This window comes from Eurosta solidaginis, chromosome 1, assembly GCF_040869045.1.
Source record: "Eurosta solidaginis isolate ZX-2024a chromosome 1, ASM4086904v1, whole genome shotgun sequence".
Taxonomy (NCBI): Eukaryota; Metazoa; Arthropoda; class Insecta; order Diptera; family Tephritidae; genus Eurosta; species Eurosta solidaginis.
In genome coordinates, this window is record NC_090319.1 from 144700444 (window position 1) to 144722468 (window position 22025).

Genomic DNA, 22025 nt, shown 5'->3' on the forward strand with positions numbered 1-22025 from the left:
TAAAGTTAATTTATTATAATTTTTGTTCGACTTATGTCATTAAAAGTATTCTAGACGAATTAAATGAAAAAGGGCGGAACCACGCCCATTTTGAAATTTTATTTATTTTTTATTTTGTTGCACCGTATCATTACTGGAGTTGAATGGTGACATAATTTACTTATATACTGTAAAGATATTACATTTTTTGTTAAAATTTGACTTAAAAAAAAATTTTTTTTTTAAAGTGGGGCGTGTTCGTCATCTGATTTAGCTAATTTTACACACATCCGATTTTGCTAATTAGCACACATATAGTAATAGGAGTAACGTTCCTGCCAAATTTCATCACGATATCTTCAACGACTGCCAAATTACAGCTTGCAAAACTTTTAAATTACGTTCTTTTAAAAGTGGGTGGTGCCACTCCCATTGTTCAAAATTTGACTTAATTTTCCATTTTGCGGTAAGGTCAACGCACCTACCAAGTTTCATCGCTTTATTCGTTTTTGATAGTGAATTATCGCACTTTTTCGGTTTTTCGAAATTTTCGATATCGAAAAAGTGGGCGTGGTTGTAGTCCGATTTCGTTCATTTTAAATAGCGATCGAGATGAGCGCCCAGGAACCTACATACCAAATTTCATCAAGATACCTCAAAATTTACTCAAGTTATCGTGTTTACGGACGGACGGACGGACATGGCTAAATGAATTTCTTTTTTCGCCCAGATTGTTTTGATATATAGAAGTCTATATCTATCTCGATTATTTTATGCCGTTACGGATTACCGTTATGCGAACAAAGTTAATATACTCTGTGAGCTCTGCTCAGCTGAGTATAAAAATACAATTTGGTCGAATTTCGACCACATGCGATACTAGTAATGCTTATTTTGCAAATCGAACATCCAATAGAGCAGGTGGATGTGCCATTCTCATACATAAAACTATTCCATCCTCATTAGTATCTGCAATTGAATATGAAGGAAGCAGCTTCTTGACCGTAAAATTAATCAAAGCAAATATGTATCATGTATCTATAGATTCTGCGCTTCCGATATTGGTTCTTTCGTTGAAAAGTTCGAGATTGATGTTTTGAAATATTGGTGATTTTAACTTAAACCTACTAAAATCAAACATAGACATCATTAATTGTGTGAATGTCGTATTTAGTAAAGCGGTTCTTTTCTTAAATCACGAGATGTATACTAGAAAAGGAAATGGTTCAAAAACTATTTGGTCATGCTCTAACAGATTTAGTAGAATGCACTTATACTTTATAGTTAGATGACAATGTTTTACCTGACCATAGACTTTTATCACTAACTGTGAATAATAATATACAAAACTTTGAACAGCAAAAAAAGAAATGAAAGTCTTTGATTTCACCCTGTTTGAAATTAATAACCATTTAAATACCATTATAAATCATACAAACTTATCAGACTTTCATAGGCAGCTATGATAAGTATTGAAAATTGCACTAAATGTGTCAAAAAATCAAATAAAACTATTAAAAAACCATGGACGAAATTTTATCTTTAATCAAAGAGAGAAATAAATTTTACAAACTAAATAAGGAGTATCAGAATAACTTCTATTTCGAAACCCAATTTAGAACTTTGCAAACTTTAACGCGTAATAAAATAAACAGAGCAAGAAAAGAGTTATATGGAAGCCAGATAGCACAAAATATCGAATCTAGTACTAAAACATGGAGAGTTCTTAATCGGCTATATATGGGCAAAAGAATGCATCGTCTCTGGAATAGAATACAATGATTAAGTTTTAACAAAACATTCTGAAATAGCCGATACTTTTAACAATTATTTTATAAACATTACAAAAGAATGCATCGTCTCTGGAATAGAATACAATGATTAAGTTTTAACAAAACATTCTGAAATAGCCGATACTTTTAATAATTATTTTATAAACATTACAAACACTCCGGAAAACTTTGAGTATGTAAAGAGTCACTACGATATTGAGGAAGTAAGCCGTGCAATTTGCAGCCTTAACCCAAGGTCGGCCAACGGGCCCGATGGAATTTCAACAAGATTTTTACAGAAATATGAAGACGTGTTATTTGGTCCCTTGTCGAATTTTATAAATCAGTGCTTCGAGAGCGGTCAGTATCCAGATGAATTATAAATCGGTTCTGTAGTTCCCATTCACAAATCTGGAAGCAAGGAGGTTTGCTCAAACTACAGGCCAATAACAAAATCGAGTGCAATCGATAAGGTTTTCGAAAGCATTTTGCTGAACCGACTCAAAGATTTTATTAAAATTAACAATATAATAAGCGATAATTAGTTTAGATTTACCGAAAACTCGAGCAAATTATCTGCCAGTATCAATTGCTCAGAATTTTTATACGAAAACTTAGATAAGAAAAAATATGTTGCAATGCTCTCAATAGATCTCAGCAAAGCGTTTGACTCAGTAAATATTTATATTGTAACGAATTTACTTGCAAATCCTCTTATTTGCAATCCTCCGCTAAGTTCGAATCACTAAACTGTTGAATAAATAACTCCAATATTGAACAATGGAAAAATGGCCTTTATTAAAGTACTTCACAATAACACCTATACTTTGCTACTCGCTGGCTTAATAACCAAACTGATTGATAACTCAAATGAAACTCTACTATTGGCCGCCAGATCGCGTGCTTAATCAAACTGATTGATAGCTCCACTCAAACTGAATTACAGCGCCTCTACATCTGCCGCCTTTTACACTCTTTGATTTCCTCATTCGCATTTTTGTAGAATCTACTAGCATTGTCCATGAGCTCTCAAACTTCTCAGCTATAACTAAAATTGCACAATTTTATACATCTTTTAGGTGCTTCCAGGATCTACTAGTCCAGTAGCTCTCAAACTTCTCAGATATATGCATGTGTTAGTGCATTGACTCTCCGCTGCTCGTATACGTACATGGTACATATATGTAGACGCAATTATTTATTCGTTTATGTAGATACATAATGATTGAATTATTGATGTGAATGTTTGTAGTTTACAGTCTCTCGCGCACACATAGGCGTATAAGTAAATGCATCTATGAGTGACATCTCTCGGCTGCCTCATATATGTGTATACATGATTTTATTATTGACGTAAATATCGCTTAGCATGCCTTAGCATCGCTTTAGTGATGGTATAGCTTAGTGATGCTAATATCCGTGACACTGCCCTCCACCTAAGTCTGATCGTCCCGATCAGACAAATCTCTCGATCTAAACGCTGCTAGCAGCTCCAAATGAACCACCTTTCTATTTCGTGGTTTCCCAATGGTTTGTATGCGGTAGATGGAATTCACAACCTTGTACGGGCCTTCCCAAATGCACCGAAATTTGGCTGGAACACCTTTCCGCCGGTGAGGGTTGTTTAACAGTACCAAATCTCCCTCCAAGAACCCTTCCGAATTATTGTTCTCATTGTACCTGCGTTTGATCTTACTACTCATTATCCTTAGTCGTTCCCTCGCACTCTGTTGTTTGACCAATGAACTACTTCGCAAAGCTTGCGCTTGACGGATTGGCTTGACAGTATCGTTCCGCCGTTTCCCAACAGAAGTGCGCGATGGCTTGAAACCACCCTTGCATGCTTCCTGCAAAATTTTTGCAGTCGTTTTAGTGCGTCCATTAGGGTTTGTCAATGCCGGTGTTTTTCTCGCAGGTACTTTTGATTTCGCTTTGTTTGGCCCATTCGTTTCATCAACCTTTACCTTTGACTTTCGTGGCCTTTGTCGACTTTTCTCCACCAGTACTCGATTACTGCTGAAACCTTTTTCCAAACTGAAGTTAATTGCCACATCCTGGTTCTTATAATGCATAATCCTTTTCTGCATGTCGATCCTGATGTCATAGTCAACTAGGAAATCCACTCACATACCACTTCTCCCTGGACTTGGTTATACTCGCCAGTAATCGTACGAAATCTTGCTCCAGGTAATGGCTTTACTTTCCTGTTGACCAAATCAGATCGGATCAATGAATGAGATGCGCCCGTATCTACAGTCAGTACACGCTTCTTGCCATCCACATTTCCTTTGACGGCAAGACTGCTCGATTTCCTTCCAGTTTGCGAGATAGGTATCACACGACATTCCATAGCTGGGGTAAGTCCTCGATTTTTACATTTGACTCGCTCTTGTTTATCTCCTCCAGCTTTGCGTTTACGACCAGCCAAGTTGGAACTACCATGACCGGTTCTGCAATGACGTGCAATGTGACTTGGGTTACCGCACTTGAAACACTTCATAACTCCGGCATTATTTTGTTGTAATCCCTTCAGTGCTTCCAAAATTGTGTCTACCCAATCGGGCCTTTCCACTTCCACGCGATGAGCTTTGTATGCGGGCTTACTCAAAAGTGACGCTGTTTCCTGAGTCAATGCATGGGATACCGTTTCAGCAAATGTTGACTTTGGGTTCGCGTATGTGGCTCGCTTCGTTTCGACGTCCCGTATGCCGTTAATAAAGCTCTGAATCTTTACCCTTTCTGTGTATTCCACGGGTGCGTCCGCATTTGCAAGATTAGCCAATCTTTCAACATCCGAAGCAAACTCCTGTAACGTCTCGTTTCCTTTTTGGTAACGGTTTTGCAACTCAATTTGGTATATCTGTTTTCTATGTTCGCTTCCATAACGTCTCTCGACAGCGGCCATCAATGCTTCATATTTGTTCCGCTCTCCTTCGGGAATCGTCTGTAGGATTTCGGCTGCTGGCCCCTTCAATGCTACGAATAGAGCAGCCACTTTATCTTCAGCATTCCAGTTGTTCACTGCTGACGTCTTCTCAAATTGAAGCTTGAATACCTCGAAAGGAACAGAGCCGTCAAAAGATGGAGTTTTTATCTTCGGATTGCTCGTTGGACCAGCTGAGCGATTTAGTTGTAACTGTTGCTTTCAACGCTTCTATCTCGGCATCAATTTTGTCCTCGAGTTGTAAAATTTTTGCATCCTGCTCGTCCAGTTTCACAAAGAGCTGCGATGATACCTGTTCCGAAATGTTTGTCGACATTCCAGATATACGTGCCTCTTGCGCTTCCAATTGAGATGACATTTGCGACGCCATTTCGGAAATGCGTCCCTCCTGTGACTCCAGCTGAGATGCCATTGTCGATGTTTGTACAGATACTGTGTTCGTCACTGTCTGCGGTGTTTCGTTTTTTTCTTCCATTTTTGTTGTTTTTTTGTCGCTATCATAATGAAAGTCATACTCATCAGCATTGTAGATTCCTTCAAATACCATAGGTACACTTAGTCGTTTTGTAGCTGGGATTTATCGCCAAAAGTAGCCACTCCACGGACTTCGAACTCCTCCTTCAGTTGCTGGATCGTCAATTCACGCAACTTTGGCATGCCCAAGTTTATTCGGAATTTATTCAACAATCCCACTTCTGACACCAATTGTAACGAATTTACTTGCAAATCCTCTTATTTGCAATCCTCCGCTAAGTTCGAATCACTAAACTGTTGAATAAATAACTCCAATATTGAACAATGGAAAAATGGCCTTTATTAAAGTACTTCACAATAATACTTATACTTTGCTACTCGCTGGCTTAATAACTAAACTGATTGATAACTCAAATGAAACTCTACTATTGGCCGCCAGATCGCGTGCTTAATCAAACTGATTGATAGCTCCACTCAAACTGAATTACAGCGCCTCTACATCTGTCGCCTTTTATACTCTTTGGTTTCCTCGTTCGCATTTTTCTAGAATCTACTAGCATTGTCCATGAGCTCTCAAACTTCTCAGCTATAACTAAAATTGCACAATTTTATACATCTTTTAGGCGCTTCCACAATCTACTAGTCCAGTAGCTCTCAAACTTCTCAGATATATGCATGTGTTAGTGCATTGACTCTCCGCTGCTCGTATACGTACATGGTACATATATGTAGACGCAATTATTTATTCGTTTATGTCAGGGCCATTCAAAACTGAAAGTGCATCTGTATTAATGAGAGCGCAATCGGCGCGATGATCGTGCGGGTGAATTGATTTTTCATTTAGTCGCTTACTAGCAAGCAACGACCATGTGTATTTATTTATTTATTTATTATTTAAAGTCGACGACAAACTATGGTCGACTGCATAATATAAAAGATATATAAATATACAACTCAAAAGATAAAATTTAAGATATATCGAGATTTCAACAATGTTATATTACACACAAAGAAATATTAATGAACATTACTATTTAATTTCCAAATATAATAATAATAAGAAATAATTTTTCATACATATTTTGATACCGATCTGCCGATACCCACCACTGATGTTGCTAAGCCAAGTGCCAAGTGCCAAGCGACGACTAATGCGGCAGTTACTCACGAACGTACGTACCAAAAACGTGTCAGCTGACACGACCTATCTTATGAGTGTGCAATGTAAACGAAAACTCACCGACGTGCAACGCCCGTACGTTCGTAGCCCGGAACGTAGAAATCAAAACAATTTTGATTTTTTCCGTAAGAGCGTGTCAGCTGATCGCTCTCTCACTAGACAGAGTTGCCTAGTAAACTTTTGTGCGCTAATTTTTGACCGTTTGCAATTTTATGCAAAAACACCTAATTAAAGTTTGAAAAATTGTGAAAATAATTCGAAATAATTATGTAAAAGTGCTGATTATAAATATGTAATCTATTTATAATTATTTAATATGTATTCCGGCCTTTTACAATATCAAAAATTATATTGGAAAAAGTTGATGTTTCCATAAGCATTCATGCAAAATGGTCAATGGCAACAGTGCTTATCTGTAAACAGTACACACACAAATATGTTGTGTACATGTACACAGACGCACACATTGATTCCTACGGGCTTGAGAGTTCGGTCAAACGTGCTTCGTACGACAAACGTACGGCACACGTCGGTGGGTAACTGCCGCATAACTAAATTAACGACGACAGAGCGAATCATATGCGTGTGAATTGAGAGGGCACAATTGTGCTATGAAATGAATGGCCCTGGTTTATGTAGATACATTATGATTGAATTATTGATGTGAATGTTTGTAGTTTACAGTCTCTCGCACACACATAGGCGTATAAGTAAATGCATCTGTGTGTGACATCTCTCGGCTGCCTTATATATGTGTATACATGATTTGATTATTGACGTAAATATCGCTTAGCATGCCTTAGCATCGCTTTAGTGATGGTATAGCTTACTGATGCTAATATCCGTGACAATGTTATGATCCAAAAGCTTGAGGAGTTTTTTAAACTAAAGCTTTTGAGATTGAATAGAATACAATGATAAAGTTTTAACAAAACATTCTGAAATATCCGATACTTTTAATAATTATTTTATAAACATTACAAACACTCCGGAAAACTTTGAGTACTCCCCAGAGCCCGGAGCTGAAATACCTTATCCTTTTGATATGAGTCACTGCGATATTGAGGAAGTAAGCCGAGCAATTTGCAGCCTTAACCCAAGGTCGGCCAACGGGCCCGATGGAATTTCAACAAGATTTTTACAGAAATATGAAGACGTGTAATGTTTTAAAACGCTGTACATTCCTCATTTGCCATACGAGAAGCTCCGGATCTCTTCGGAGGTTATCGCGACTTTTGTTAATTAATTTTATTTTATGTGAATTCGGACTAAAATTTTATAATGATGAAATGGGAAACGCACGAAATAAGTTTTACCATTGGCTGTATGGTTTAAAACGCTGTGCATTCCTCATTTGCCATACGATTTGAATAATTCTTTTTTAAACTAAAGCTTTTGAGATTGATGTTTGAATTTTTGTTTGTTGACATACATAGCGCAAAGTGCACGAAACTGGCCAATTTTAAAGGTAAATAATTCTCCTGCCTTTTCTAATAAATTCTAGTAAGCAAATATCTGTTCAAAATAATTGTAGAGCCAACCCAAAAATGAAAATAAAAGTAAAAAGAATTAACATCTGTAATTAGCGAGACATGCTCATATTGCTTTATACAATTGTTTTTGTTATTGATATTAGAGAAAAATAGCAAAGTTTACAAACGGCGATGGTTACTAGGACATGTTTCTGAATTTCACTTCTTCATCAGCTAGCTTCTCGGGAGCTGAGTATTGAACTCGAATCTCCAACATGCATACTAGTGTAAAGGCAGATGCCTTTAACCACTCAGCCATATGAATGCCCAGCTTTGCAATTGGTCTCTAAGTGTTGCCTTTTTGTTGCTATTCCTTTTATTCACCATTTAGGTACATACTAATTTTATATGTTAGTTATTTAATCCCAATTATATGCAATGTTGTAGGCGCGCTTAAGAACTTAGTAACAATGGATTTTTATAGTCTTGCGTTTTATAAGCAGAATTCCGCTATAAACTATAATAGATGATCAAGAAGTGAAATTCAAAAACATGTCGTAGTAACCATCGCCGTTTGTAAACTTTGGAATTTTTAATATCAATAACAAAACCAATTGTATAAAGCAATATGAGCATGTCTCGCTAATCAAATACAGATAATAATATTGATATAATAGTTACCTGCGGAAGTTCTGTTAATAAAAAGCAGGACTGTAAAAATCCAATGTTACTAAGCTCTTAAGCGCGCCTAAAACATTCCACACAATAAGGATTAAATAACATACAGAATTAGTATGTACCTAAATGGTGAATAAAAGGAATAGCAACAAAAAGGCAACACTTAGGGACCAATTGCAAAGCAAGCAGCGGACCATTCATATGGCTGAGTGGTTACACTAGTATGAATGTTGGAGATTCGAGTTCAATACTCAGCTCCCGAGCAGCTAGCTGACGAAGAAATGAAATTCAGAAACATATCCTAGTAACTATCGCCGTTTGTAAACTTTGCAGTGTTTCTCTAATATCAATAACAAAAACAATTGTATAAAGCAATTAGAGCATGTCTCGCTAATTATATACAGATGATAATATTGGTATAATAGTTAACAGCGGAAGTTCTACTAAGAAAAAGCAAGATTGTTACTGAGCTCTTAAACGCGCCTAAACCATTCCACACAATTAGGATTAAATAACATACAGAATTAGTATGTATCTAAATGGTGAATAAAAGTAATAGCAACAAAAAGACAATACTTCGAGATCAATTGCAAAGCCAGCAGCGGGGAATTCATATGGCTGAGTGGTTAAAGGCATGTGCCTTTACACTAGTATGAATGTTGGAGATTCGAGTTCAATACTCACCTCCCGAGAAGGTAGCTGACGAAGAAGTGAAATTCAGAAACATGTCCTAGTAACCATCGCCGTTTGTAAACTTTGCAATTTTTCTCTAATATCAATAAAAATAACACTGGACCACGAATTTCAATTTTTTTCTTTACCAGAAACGCCGTTATGAAATTCGTATGTAAAATCACCCCCTGATTTCGAAAATTGAGTTCATTTTTGATTCTATGGTACCGTTTTTGAGATATTTGCAATTTACCGTTATTCGAAAAAACCAAAAAGATGGCTCCCTTTAATTACGTATATCTCACGAACGGGTCAAGCAATTGCAAATAAGTTTACAGAATCGGAAAAACGAAATTTGCTATAAATGCGTCATACATTGTTTTTTGCTCAACCATATAGTTTTCGAGATATTAGCTCATCATTTCAGATTTTTGTTTTTTTTATGAAAAAATATGAAAAAAATTACTTTTTGCGAGGGCAGCATTCCAAAACCACAACTTTTTTTCCAAATAATTTTTATTTACGTAAAGCTCTGTTTAATAAGAAAAAAGATAAGCTATCATCGAAGAAAATCGATGCAAAACTACGTAAGTTATAAGCGATCAAATAAAAATACCCAGGTTGCGCAACTTCAATGTATGTATACATACATATATTAAAGGTATAAAGTGCAAATGGGATATTATCCGGATAAACGAATAACACCATAACAATGATAATACTTTTTCTTTAAATAAATCAAATAGTACTTTTAATACTCGAATTGTTTTATAGTAGGTAGAGTGGTTGCATCGAAAGGAAGAGTGGTTGGGTTCGAAAGCTGCTGTAGGCATGTAGTTATAAACATGTATTTCCGTCACTTATGGGTAAGTATGCAGGTAGATTTTCAAAATTATAAGACACAGAAAATTTTTAAAGCCTACATCTAAAGCAGGTAGTATTTTCTTTTCCCGGCTTCGTATAAAAAGGAACCTTTCTGTCTAGGTAAGATTTGATTTTTTAAATTTTATTCTTGCTCCGAGTATAAATATGAGTTAATGCGCCTTGAAACGTCATAACATCTGCAAGGCTCGCCGAAGATAGTTCAGTTCATAAGTCAAATTTCAAAACCGTGATTTAGTAAAAAAAATAAAATGAGTAAAAGGACGCGAGAATTTGAGTGTAATAACGATCCAGATATGTTCTGTTTCATGTGTGGCCAATATACTATCATAAGGCGACGACGAGTGTTCTCAGATCATATCAAAACTTTATACTCCAAATATTTTGGCATTGAGCCTAAAAATACTGAAAAACCATGGACACCGAACACTTTGTGTACATCGTGTCGAGTAGAATTGATTCAGTCGGAATCCGGACAACAAATAAAATTTGATACACCAATGATATGAAGAGAACCTACTTGCCATTCAATAGAGTGTTATATTTGTCAAACAAAAGTCCTTGGCGTTGGAAGATCAGGGAGAGTAACCTATGCCAGCGTACCTACAGTGACATTACCAGTACTACATTCAACGGCAGTTGCGGATCCAGTTCCATTGTCAACAGTAACATTTGAGTGCGGGGAATCAAGTTGTACTGAATTTGGCATGGGAAAGGAGAGAAACGTTCTATCACAAGTACAACTTAATGATTGGATAAGAGATTTGGAACTATCCAAGGAAAAGGCCGAGATCCACACTTCTCGTATGCAACAATTTAAATTTGTATCATCCGATGTTAAGGTGATATATTGTAGAACTCGTCACGAACCATTTTCCAAACACTATACCAAGAAAGACAGTATATGCTACTGCAACGACATTCCTGGTTTATTCAAAGAGTTTGGTCAAACATATGATTCAAAAGAGTGGCGATTGTTCATAGACAGCAATAAACTGAGTTTAAACGCTGTATTATTGCATATTGGTAACAAAAAGCCTTCCATCCTGATCGCACATGCAGTAAATACAAAGGAAACCTACGAGGAAATGCAAAAACCACTCAAATTTATCAAATATGAAGAGCATGATTGGAAAATATGTTCTGATCTCAAAGTCGTTGCAATGCTATGCGGTCTACAAAGTGGCTACACCAAGCACTGCTGCTTCCTCTGCAAGTGGGATAGCCGAGCTCGTAAGGACCACTACGTCAGAAAGGATTGGCCGGAAAGAGTCGAGTTTACCGTTGGTGTGGATAACATCAAATACACCCCTCTTGTCAAGATAGAGAAAATCATACTTCCACCCTTACACATCAAGCTCGGTCTCGTTAAAAACTTTGTTAAGGCTTTGGACAAAGAAGGCGAAGCATTCGACTATTTGAAAACAATTTTTCCAGATATTTCTCAAGCCAAGATAAAGGAAGGTATTTTTGTCGGACCACAAATAAAAAAGTTGATCAACAATAATCAATTCAAAGGACTACTCTCATCAGTTGAGGCAGCAGCGTGGTAATCCTTTGAAAACGTCGTTGCTTCTTTTCTCGGTAGACACAAAAGCCCTAACTACGAGCAGATAGTGAACGACTTAATCAATAATTATGCGAAAATGGGTAAATATTAAAGGCTTATTAAAATTAATTTCCCAAAATTCTATAACTTGTTTACGTAAATAATATTTTCTTTCCAAGCGTAAATATGTCGTTAAAAATTCACTTTCTGCACTCACATTTGAGCTTTTTTCCGGCAAATCTTGGCGACGAAAGTGACGAACATGGTGAAAGGTTTCATCAGCAAATGAAATTAATTGAAAACCGATATCAAGGATTCTGGGACGTCGCAATGATGGGTGATTACTGCTGGTTTCTCATAAGAGAAACCGATCCTAAACTGAATAATCGTCAAAGTCGAACACATAATTATTTCGACTACATAGTAAAATAAAATTAAGATAAAGATTGTTAGAATATAGTACAAACATAAATAAATTAAAAAAAAAAGTTAAAAATATGGGTAATTTCATTCATAAATTGAACTTTTAACTAAATAGAAACAGAGCATAGCTAGATATTTCACTCTTCTTTATACCATACATACGTTTTGAGGTATACGTTGAAATTGCGCAACCTGGGTATTTTTATTTGATCGCTTATAACTTACGTAGTTTTGCATCGATTTTCTTCGATGATAGCTTATCTTTTTTCTAATGAAACAGAGCTTTACGTTAATAAAAAATATTTGGAAAAAAAGTTGTGGTTTTGGAATGCTGCCCTCGCAAAAAGTAATTTTTTTCACATTTTTTCATAAAAAAAAACAAAAATCTGAAATGATGAGCTAATATCTCGAAAACTATATGGTTGAGCAAAAAACAATGTATGATGCATTTATAGCAAATTTTATCGTCTTTCCGATTCTGTAAACTTATTTGCAATTGCTTGACCCGTTCGTGAGATATACGTAATTAAAGGGAGCCATCTTTTTGGTTTTTTCGAATAACGGTAAATTGCAAATATCTCAAAAACGGTACCATAGAATCAAAAATGAACTCGATTTTCGAAATCAGGGGGTGGTTTTACATACGAATTTCATAACGGCGGCTCTGGTAAATTTTGGCCGTCGACCAGTGTAATTAATTTAAAATTTAAAAAATAATAATTTTTTCGAAAATCAAAAAATTGTTTCTTAACATTTCAAATTTAACTTTTTTATCGTAATTTCGTCTTGGGCTGGCTCTATAATTATTTCGAGTCAAGTTCTGTTAAATCAAACTTATAGAATTAAGCAAAAGAATGAATAACCGTAAACATTCGCCAGTGTCGCGTACTTTTCGCTTAAAATATAATAATGTGTAAACAAACAGGAACGCTAAAACCAATCTCCACTATGCAATTTTAAATCTTAAAAGCTTTCTTTAATAAAAAAATATTGTAATCGCATGGAAAATGAGAAATGACAGCGTTTTTAACCATATGTTTTAATATTGAGCCACTGTTGGGCGAAGCCAACAGTAAAACCAATATGGTTCTTTTCCCATTTCATTTTTATAAAATCTGAATTCGAATCCAAATACATACATACATACTTCTAAATACTATTCAGAACATCTAAATACACTTAAAATATCCTTGATTTAATTGGAAAATGTTTTGTTTATTTTCATAACCGCAATTTTCGAACTTAAGACTTTCATCTCGAGATTTTAGGGGTGAATTGGCAAATCTGTCCAAAAAATCGGAATCAGCACCCGGAATCATGGGAATAGGCTCCATTTACGTATCACTTTTTGTTGGTGTGCCGGGGGTAATGAATATATGTTTATATTCTATTAATTTAAGTATTACACTCAGCTGATGATGTCGCTTCTGTAGCTGAGCAACTTTATATCTTGACGATCGGGTAACCGCTGCCCACCAACAACTCGGCAAAAAAAATTAACAGGATTAGTCTGGTTTAACTTGAGGGCAGTGCGCTGTCACAGCCCGGAGAAAAGAAATAAATACTTTAAGCCCTGCGGGAATTTCATGCGATTTTTTATTTAAGATGTGGGAAATTAGGGAATTTGTTTAAACTTATGTGGGTAGTTTCGCAGCTGGAACCACTGCTTTATATTTGCATTTGGTCGCAATTATATTCGTTACATATTTGAATGAAAATTTAATTTCAGATGATCGAAGGGGTGGCTGACAGTTCTCGAAATTCACCACCTTCTTATTTGAACTGGGCTCGAACACTTAATCATCTTCTTGAAGATCGTGACGGAGTGGAACTTTTTAAAAAATATGTTGAAGAAGAAGCGCCTGTATATAACGATTATCTAAATTTTTATTTTGCTTGTGAAGGACTTAAGCAGCAAACTGATCCCGAAAGAATAAAGCAAATAATAGGAGCAATTTATCGGTAAATTTTAGCAATACATTTTTAAATATGTATTCATTTAATTTTGTATTTTTATTTGACAAAAAGGTTTTTACGAAAAAGTCAACTATCAATACCTGAAGATTTGCGTCGAATAATCAAAGCAGGCCTTAAAAATGAAGTACAGCTTAGTTCTAACATATACGACTCAATGCAGCAGTATGTGGAAACCACTATACGTGAAAACATTTACCCCAGCTTCTTGTGTTCAGAAATATATATTTTGTATATTCAACAAATGTCTGTTTCACATGAACGTTTCGGGAGTGGGACGGCTGGTTCCGGTAGCGAAAGTAGTAGTGGTGCTAGTCTTGTTAGCAATGGTGCAAGCATGATGTACGGCACTTCCGTATTGAGAGCAGGTTCCGGGAAGGTATCTTCATCTTCGATGGCACCTATCATTAGTTGGCCTATAAACAACATTGGCAGTAATGTATCACTAGGAGGCACTTGTAGTGCAAGTGGAAGCGTTTACGGTCCTTCAACATCTGCTAGTTCTAGTGGGTCATTAAGTGCTACTGAAACGCTGCCTCGAAGTTCAACTTTACCTACTCTACATGAAGATTCGGAACTATCACTGTGTGACGATTTTGAGAAATTACGCGTGGAAAGTGGTCGCATGTCAACCGATATGCCAATACGTCTTACCCACGATCTACTATTAGCAACTCAAAAAAGAAGACTGGAAATACGTCCTCCAGGGTAATTATTAAATCTATTTCATTCATATCATAGATAATACACATTTATACCCTTATTCCAAATGTAACAGGTAAATTAAGCAACCGAAAAATTTAACCACTATTATTAACGCAATGTAGGCACATCTGTTACACTGTGAATGAATGTTTGTATAAAAAAAGTGCAGATACAGGTTTTGTGCTTATCCCATTAAAGAAATAAGATTCACAAAAACTTCAGCATAAAACAGCTTATTATAACGTTTTGGATCGATAACAACTTCTTTATCTAATATTTCAAACTTATGCGATGTTGACTAGACCGGATCGAGGAAAAAAGTTTGCAAGAACCCCCCTAATTTACTTGTGGTGAGTTTAGGGTGATAAAAAGACTCGCGAGTCCCAAAAACTACCAAAATCGATCCTTGTCCATATTTTTTTTTTATTATTTTGCAAAGTTTGATAAACCGTTGAAACGTATTTTTAGCACTGTATTTTCTGTTTATGTCCTTTATTTTAAACATAATGTTATATACGATTAACGGACTATGATTTTTAAGATCATTTGAGCGCTTGTAGCTTGAATTTTTCATTATGCTGTAACGTGAGTACCTGTCAATGGAAGACTCAACCTCATGGTGTCAAACACGGATCTAATTGCATGACCAATGGCCCAAATTTCGGCTCCATGTTGCCAACCTCAAAACTTCGTATCCGCATAATTGGTACCAAATTAGCTTTTAATCGGGTGTTTCGATCACAAGGTCTTAGCTTGGTATGATATGGAGTCTACCTTAGCTCCCGCTGTTTTAATGATAATGAGATCCGGTTGCAAGGCAACTCCACCTTGAATTCGATTACTATTCTGTTCCAAGCATAAATAATTGGCTGCATCATGTTCTGGCTCTAAGACATATGCACAACCTATTCTGAGCACCAGGAAAAATAATAAACCCGCTTCACAATTAAGGAACTGTGATTCAACCTTGCCAACACGTCATGATTGAAATGTCCGTAACTCTGTGAATAACTACTTCGACGTCATCTATAAAAGATACATCTTCATTAATCACAGGTACTGACCACATTTAGTCTATATCACATGCCTACGTCAGCACAGCCTAACGCAGTTTCAAACATTTCAAAAAGAAGAGGTAGCACAAACCCACTCCTATAATTATCAAATGTTTTCCACAAACGATAGGTATCTGCTTTATCTTCAGTTTTCTCAGCAGGTTACAACCGGTTAAACAACGGGTCACAATTTTCGGATGTGATCAACCTTTTCTTTGACCTTCCGCAGAAGAGTCTAAAATATTTATGCTTAGGTTAGAAAAAGTAAAAAGGCAGTTTACCCTTGTGGGCGGACCAAGAGTAAACTCTATACCAACCTTCCCACGAAGAGGACCGCATTACTCCTAAGAGAATACTTTATTGAGACTGCATAGCTTTGTTAAGTATACTTTATTGTCAACTTCCACGAAAGTAAATTCATCGCATAAAGGAAAAAGCCAAAGGTAACCGCCAAAATACGACATGAAACCACAACCCCCGTAATTCATCCGTCATCTGTGATACATTGTATCAGGTCACAACTGGTTTGTGTTGCTCCCCGCGGTACAGTTTTTATCCACTGTGATAGGGTCGCGCAGGTGATACATCACGTCCACTCTACTCCCTTTCGAGCAAAAGCCACTCCAGGATTGTTTAGCCTTATTTATAATTTATTATAAGCGTCCCTCACGACGATGACGTCAATTTGCTACGTTTTAAGCGTCACCAATAAGATGACGGACATTTGCTTCGATGGTTCATGTCCTTCTCAAGGCAAAGGCCGACATGACAGAAGCACTATGGACGGAGCACAGTGTGGCTTTGGGCTGATATAGGATACCAAAATTCAAATGTTTATCTCATTTATAGATATGATGTTAATAGTAAGTTATATTTAAATTTTTTTCAAATAAATACGTTTACAACCAATTTTTAGTAACATAAAGGCCATTGGTGGCAAGTTTGTGGTATGTGTGTAAATTCAGCCCTGCTACGTTACTAATCAAACTAATCAATGAAGGAGATGATCACTAATTGTTTCATTGATAAATATGTCACTTATCCTCATTTTATTAACAGTAAGCTAATAAACAGTTTTGAAGGTTGAACATAACAAAACTTAAATACTTATTCTAAAGCAATTAATCACAACGTGACTTCCTGGGCCAGCAATGCAATTATATCTTGAGGCAAATTCCGCCCTAGGTTTTCGATGGCTTACGTACTACAAATGTAGAGATAGGATGATATTAAGAGCCTGCCCAATAAATCCGCATTGGTTTGAGCTCGTGAACTTTTCATTGTATACCATTCGCGATAATTTCTGACAATTTTATTTTTCGACTCTCAATCTTCTTCTGAAAGTTGACCAATAGGAACCATACATGACTATATTATATCTCTATATATAATTTGGGATTTATTTCTGCAGTATGCTGTCTATGCATATTATACTCATGTGTTGAATCATATGCATCTATTATCAGCGCAAGTGCTTGGGCTTGGTATTAAATTTTGTTGCGTTCTTTCGAAAGTCGAAATTTTTTCAACACAGTGCCTCTTCACGGTGAAAACAAGCACATCTTTTTAAACAATATTGCGGAATTTCTCTTACTGTTTGATCAAAGTCCCATATCTGCTGCCATTAACACTTGTTCGCTATATATTTCTGCTAGAAAACTCTTTGATTTTATTCTCTTTTTGTGAAGAGAAGAATCGCAAGACTGCCATGTGGTTATTGTTGGTGGTTTTCTTGTAGCAGTGCTTCGCCCCACCCAATAGGTGCGACCGATCACAAATTGTCATCAAATCCCTCACTAGGGTAGGCACCTTGTCGTTGGTGCGAGGGCTTAGCCGAACTCCATAGCGCCCGACTATGAGGCGGAGCTGTTTAGGACTGACATCTACGCCGTTTCGCCTCATAGGAGGGCGGCGGGATGTCGGTGACCAAGAACTGCCAACCCCCTAATCCAGGGTGTTATGCGGACCGTGCCTATTGGACGATTTGCAGCCAGGGGATAAATTCGGCTGTATTCGAACGGAGCCTTACCGATACCGGGGCACCTCGGGAAGTATTTATGGCCTTACCACAGTAATGGGCGCTGCTGTGGCGGAACTCCGTGTTGGAGAAGTACACAAATGAAAACGGAGTAGAAGAGTGGAGAAGGGTACGGAGCAGAGGAAGTAAAAGAGCTCTCTCACAGTACCGTGCAGCACTAAGAATTGTACAACGCTTGGGAGCAGTGTTCGACCCAACAGAAGTGGAGATCGAGCGCTTGGAATGGGCCCATGAAGCGGTAGAAGTAGTTGAAGGCAGTTCAAAAGGTTTGCTGCGAGAAACCCTCGGCTCTGCAACCGGTACGAGGAAGAAAAAGCGTCGAATGGCAGAATGAAGAGGTAGCGTTCGGCGGAAGGCGACAAGCATGCTTTCAAGAGGCAGAAAGGACCCAGTCCTAGGGCCGCGAGGCAGGGCAGTCGCATAGACAAGACAAGTAGGCCCAAAGCTGTAAGACAGATGGGCTCCAATAGCGAGGTAGCAACTACCTCGAAAGCTGCGAGTCAGAGGGAAGTTCCAACTACGGAAGTAGGAGATAAGCCAAAGGGAGATAACGCTAAGACTCCGGCTTTCTCGGAGGTGCTAAAGGGAGTTAACGCTAATACTCCGGCTTTTTCGGAGGTGCCAAAGGGAGATAACACTAAGACTCCGGGTTTTCCCGAGAAGATGAGTGATGTGGCAAAGCAGTCACTGACTGTGGCGCTGGTTGATCGTAGCAGTCCTTTCGGACAAATAACTACTGAAAGGTGGAGATCTGTGGAAAGGGAGCTTATTAGCCTAATGCTTTGGCGTTTACTACGCGCAAACGGAAGGACGGGTGCGAGCTGTAGTAATGGTAAGGAAACAGCTGCATTCATATATGCTGCCTAATTACACCACTGAGGATCTCGTAGCGGTGGCCGTTGAGCAAAAATGTAAGAAGGCATTTATCCTGGCGTCCTGCTACATGGTCCATGCTGCGGAGGTTCCACCGAGGGAGTGCAAAAGGCTAGTACAGGAGGAAGGGCGCAAACGGCGATTGGTCATAGGCGCAGATGCAACTGCGCACCACAATGCGTGGGAAGAGCAGATACGGACGAGAGAGGCGAAATTCTATTTTGTTACATCCTGCAAACCAATTTGCAGATAGCCAACCGGGGAAATGTCCCTACATACATTGGTCCAACATCGAGCAATGTTCTGGATATTACATTGAGCTCCGAGCGTGATATATCAAGGTATGATTTGATGGTTCTTGATAGACCATCCTTCTCCGACCATGCGTATATCAGCCTCAGCATCCCCCTAAAGGCGGTAGAGAAGGGAGGAACCTTTAAAAACCCTAAGTCAACGAACTGGACTAAATTCCAGAAACATGTAGAAACAAAACTGGGACAACCCAAAGAGGTTGCCAATGTAGAGGAACTGGAGGAGTCGAATGAATTCCTAACAAGGACGCTTATGACTGCGTATAACAAAGCTTGCCCTCTAAGAAGATTCAGAGGAAAAGCAAAGCCGCCATGGTGGAGCAATGAGCTGAGTCTTCTAAGAAGACAGGTAAAAGAAATGTTTAAGCTCGCAAAGACTGCGGAAAGCGAAGCGTGTCGGGACGAGTACAGGGATCTACTGAGGATCTACAAGCGTAGAATTTCCAGGGCAAAGAGAATCTCATGGAAAAGTTTCTATACGGACATAGAGTGCCCCAGCGAAACAGCACGGTTGAAAAAACTCCTAGCAAAGGGAAACATAGTCCAGGGACTAATAAAGAAAGAGAACGGTGAATGGTCACGTAATAGCGAGGAATCCCTTGAGGTGCTTCTCGACACACATTTCTCATCGGGAGACGGTTTAGAAGAGCCGGCACACATCACTCACACTTCGATCACGGAGCTAGTAGTGCCGGGCTTGGTGACCGATACCAAAAAAGAATGGGCAGTGAAAACGTTTTCTAAGTTTAAATCGCCGGGCCCAGACGGTATATTCCCGGCCATGCTAAAAGTTTCAAGTATGGCGATCGTGGAATAGCTTAAAATAATATTCGATGGGTCATAAGGCTGAATCATGTACCGCACTCTTGGAGAACTGCTCGTGTAGCTTTCCTACCAAAGGCGGGGAAGATCGGTCACGTGTATCCCAAAGACTATAGACCCATTAGCTTTTCATCATTTCTGCTCAAAGCCTTTGAGAGGCTGATAGATGTGTACATAAAGTCCAACGTGTATGAAAAGCTGCGCTCCACAACACAGCATGCGTACACCAAAGGCAAGTCGGTAGACACCGCATTGCATAGGGTGGTAATAAGCATAGAGAAATCCGAGGAATATAAGGAGTATGCTCTAGGAGTCTTCTTGGACATTGCCGGGGCTTTCAATAATGTTGCAAAATGGGCGATTATAGATGGTCTTAATTACATTAAAGTACATCCTGCCTTAATCAGATGGATCGGCTGCATGTTAAATTGCAGCAAGATTACATCACAATGGGGATTGTACGAGGCTACGAAATCAGTGGACAGGGGCACGCCGCAGGGAGGGGTGCTATCAACTCTGCTGTGGACGCTGGTCATCAACCAACTGCTCAGGCGATTCGATGAGGGACCCGTATAACTTACGGCTTACGCAGATGACATTGCAATTGTCATAAGTGGAAAGTGCCTTCCAACGATTAGTTCTTTGATAGATCGGGCGCTTCGGGATATTCATACCTGGGAATCTAATGTCGGGTTGAAAGTCAATGCGGAGAAGACGGATGTGGTCTTGTTTACAAAGAGGTACAAGGTCCGAAATTGGACCAGGCCTAAGTTGGGAGGGTGACCTTACAGGAGAAACCTTGCACAAAATATCTTGGAATCATCCTGGACTGTAAGCTGTCATGGAAGCTCAACGTGGAGGAGATGGTCAAGAAGGCCTCAACGGCACTTTATGCATGTAAAAGAATGCTGGGGTGTACGTGGGGCTTATCGCCCTCTCTTTCTCATTAGGTTTTTACAGCGATTGTTAGCCCTATTCTATACTATGGAGTTCTTGTTTGGTGGAAAACCACACAAAAAACAACATACCTCAAAAAATTTAAAGGGGTATGCAGACTATCGATGATGGCCATAGTAGTATAGCGTCATCAATCACAAGACTAACAGACTACCTTATTCCATATCTGCGCTTCGAGGGAGATCTTAAGGCCACAATAGAGGTGGACAGTTGGCGCAAGGGTGCGCAAATGGCGGATGAGGCGATACATGTGTACACAGATGGTTCCAAAGTAGTGGAAGGAGTAGGGTCTGCGGTATATTGTGCTGATCCGGAAATAAGCAGATCATACAGGCTGCCAGATTAAGGTAGCGTTTTCCAAGCGGAAATATATCCGTAACCAAAGCAGTAGAAACCCTGGAAGAGAATAGCTTAAGCTGTAACCGTGTTAACTTTTATATTGAGAGTCAAGCAGCAATTAAGGCAATAATCTCGCATAGCACAGCATCTAAATGCATGTTAGAGTGTAAGCAGTCTCTGGAGAGAATCGGTACAGGGCGAAGCATACATCTAGGGCATATGGGAATAGATGGGAATGAAAAAGCGGACGAACTAGCTAAAAAGGGCGCATCCCTTGAAGCTTACTCCGTAGACGTCGCAATTAGATCGGGCGAGATTAAGCGAAGGCGAGAGGTGCACATGATCGACCAAGCGGGAAAGGCGTGGGTTCAAGCGCGAGGCTGTAAAGTGTCGAAGATTATGTGTAGGTCTTACAACCTTAAACTAACAAAGTTGCTTCTATCATTAAAAAGAGAGGACTGTGGACTCATGACGGGTATTCTGACTGGACACTGCCTTCTGCCGTCACATGCCTTTAAATTAGGCTTGGTCAGTGATGGCAGATGTAGGAAGTGCGGGTTGGAGGAGGAAACGATCGAGCGCGTTCTGTGCTCGTGCCCTGCACTTGCCTGGCTAAGACTCCACCTATTAGGAGTGATACAGCTGTCAGATCTAGAAGCAGCAAGTGGCTTAAGTCCTAGGAAGCTTCTGGTATTTGCCAAGAGGACGGAGTTATTTTATAACATATGTCCTGGTTTTTGATAGGGTTTTTCAGTTTGGTCGTTAAAACAAACTTCCGGTAACACTACGGACTCAGCCCGTCTATGTGAGGTCCTCATGGACCGGCCAGTTCAACCTAACCTAACCTCTAACGGGAGTCCAAGGAAACTCGCTATTTCAACAGGGGTGGACCATAATGAAAGGGGTGTTAGAGTCGTTGGTTCCAC

At 38.6% G+C, this 22025-nt stretch overlaps 1 protein-coding gene across 6 annotated transcripts in view; it reads left to right on the forward strand.

The window, feature by feature from the left end:
• LOC137236858 (axin-like) overlaps positions 1 to 22025 on the forward strand; it is a 1106688-nt gene that overhangs the window by 486265 nt on the left and 598398 nt on the right. For 5 of the 6 annotated variants that reach the window (XM_067759895.1, XM_067759900.1, XM_067759898.1 and 2 more), the window contains exons 3-4: positions 13755 to 13987; positions 14054 to 14707. In XM_067759895.1, the coding sequence (XP_067615996.1) occupies positions 13755 to 13987; positions 14054 to 14707 (887 nt within the window). Of the gene's footprint in view, positions 1 to 13754; positions 13992 to 14053; positions 14708 to 22025 lie in introns of those variants that run through there. The other variant, XM_067759901.1, reaches the window with a different exon arrangement.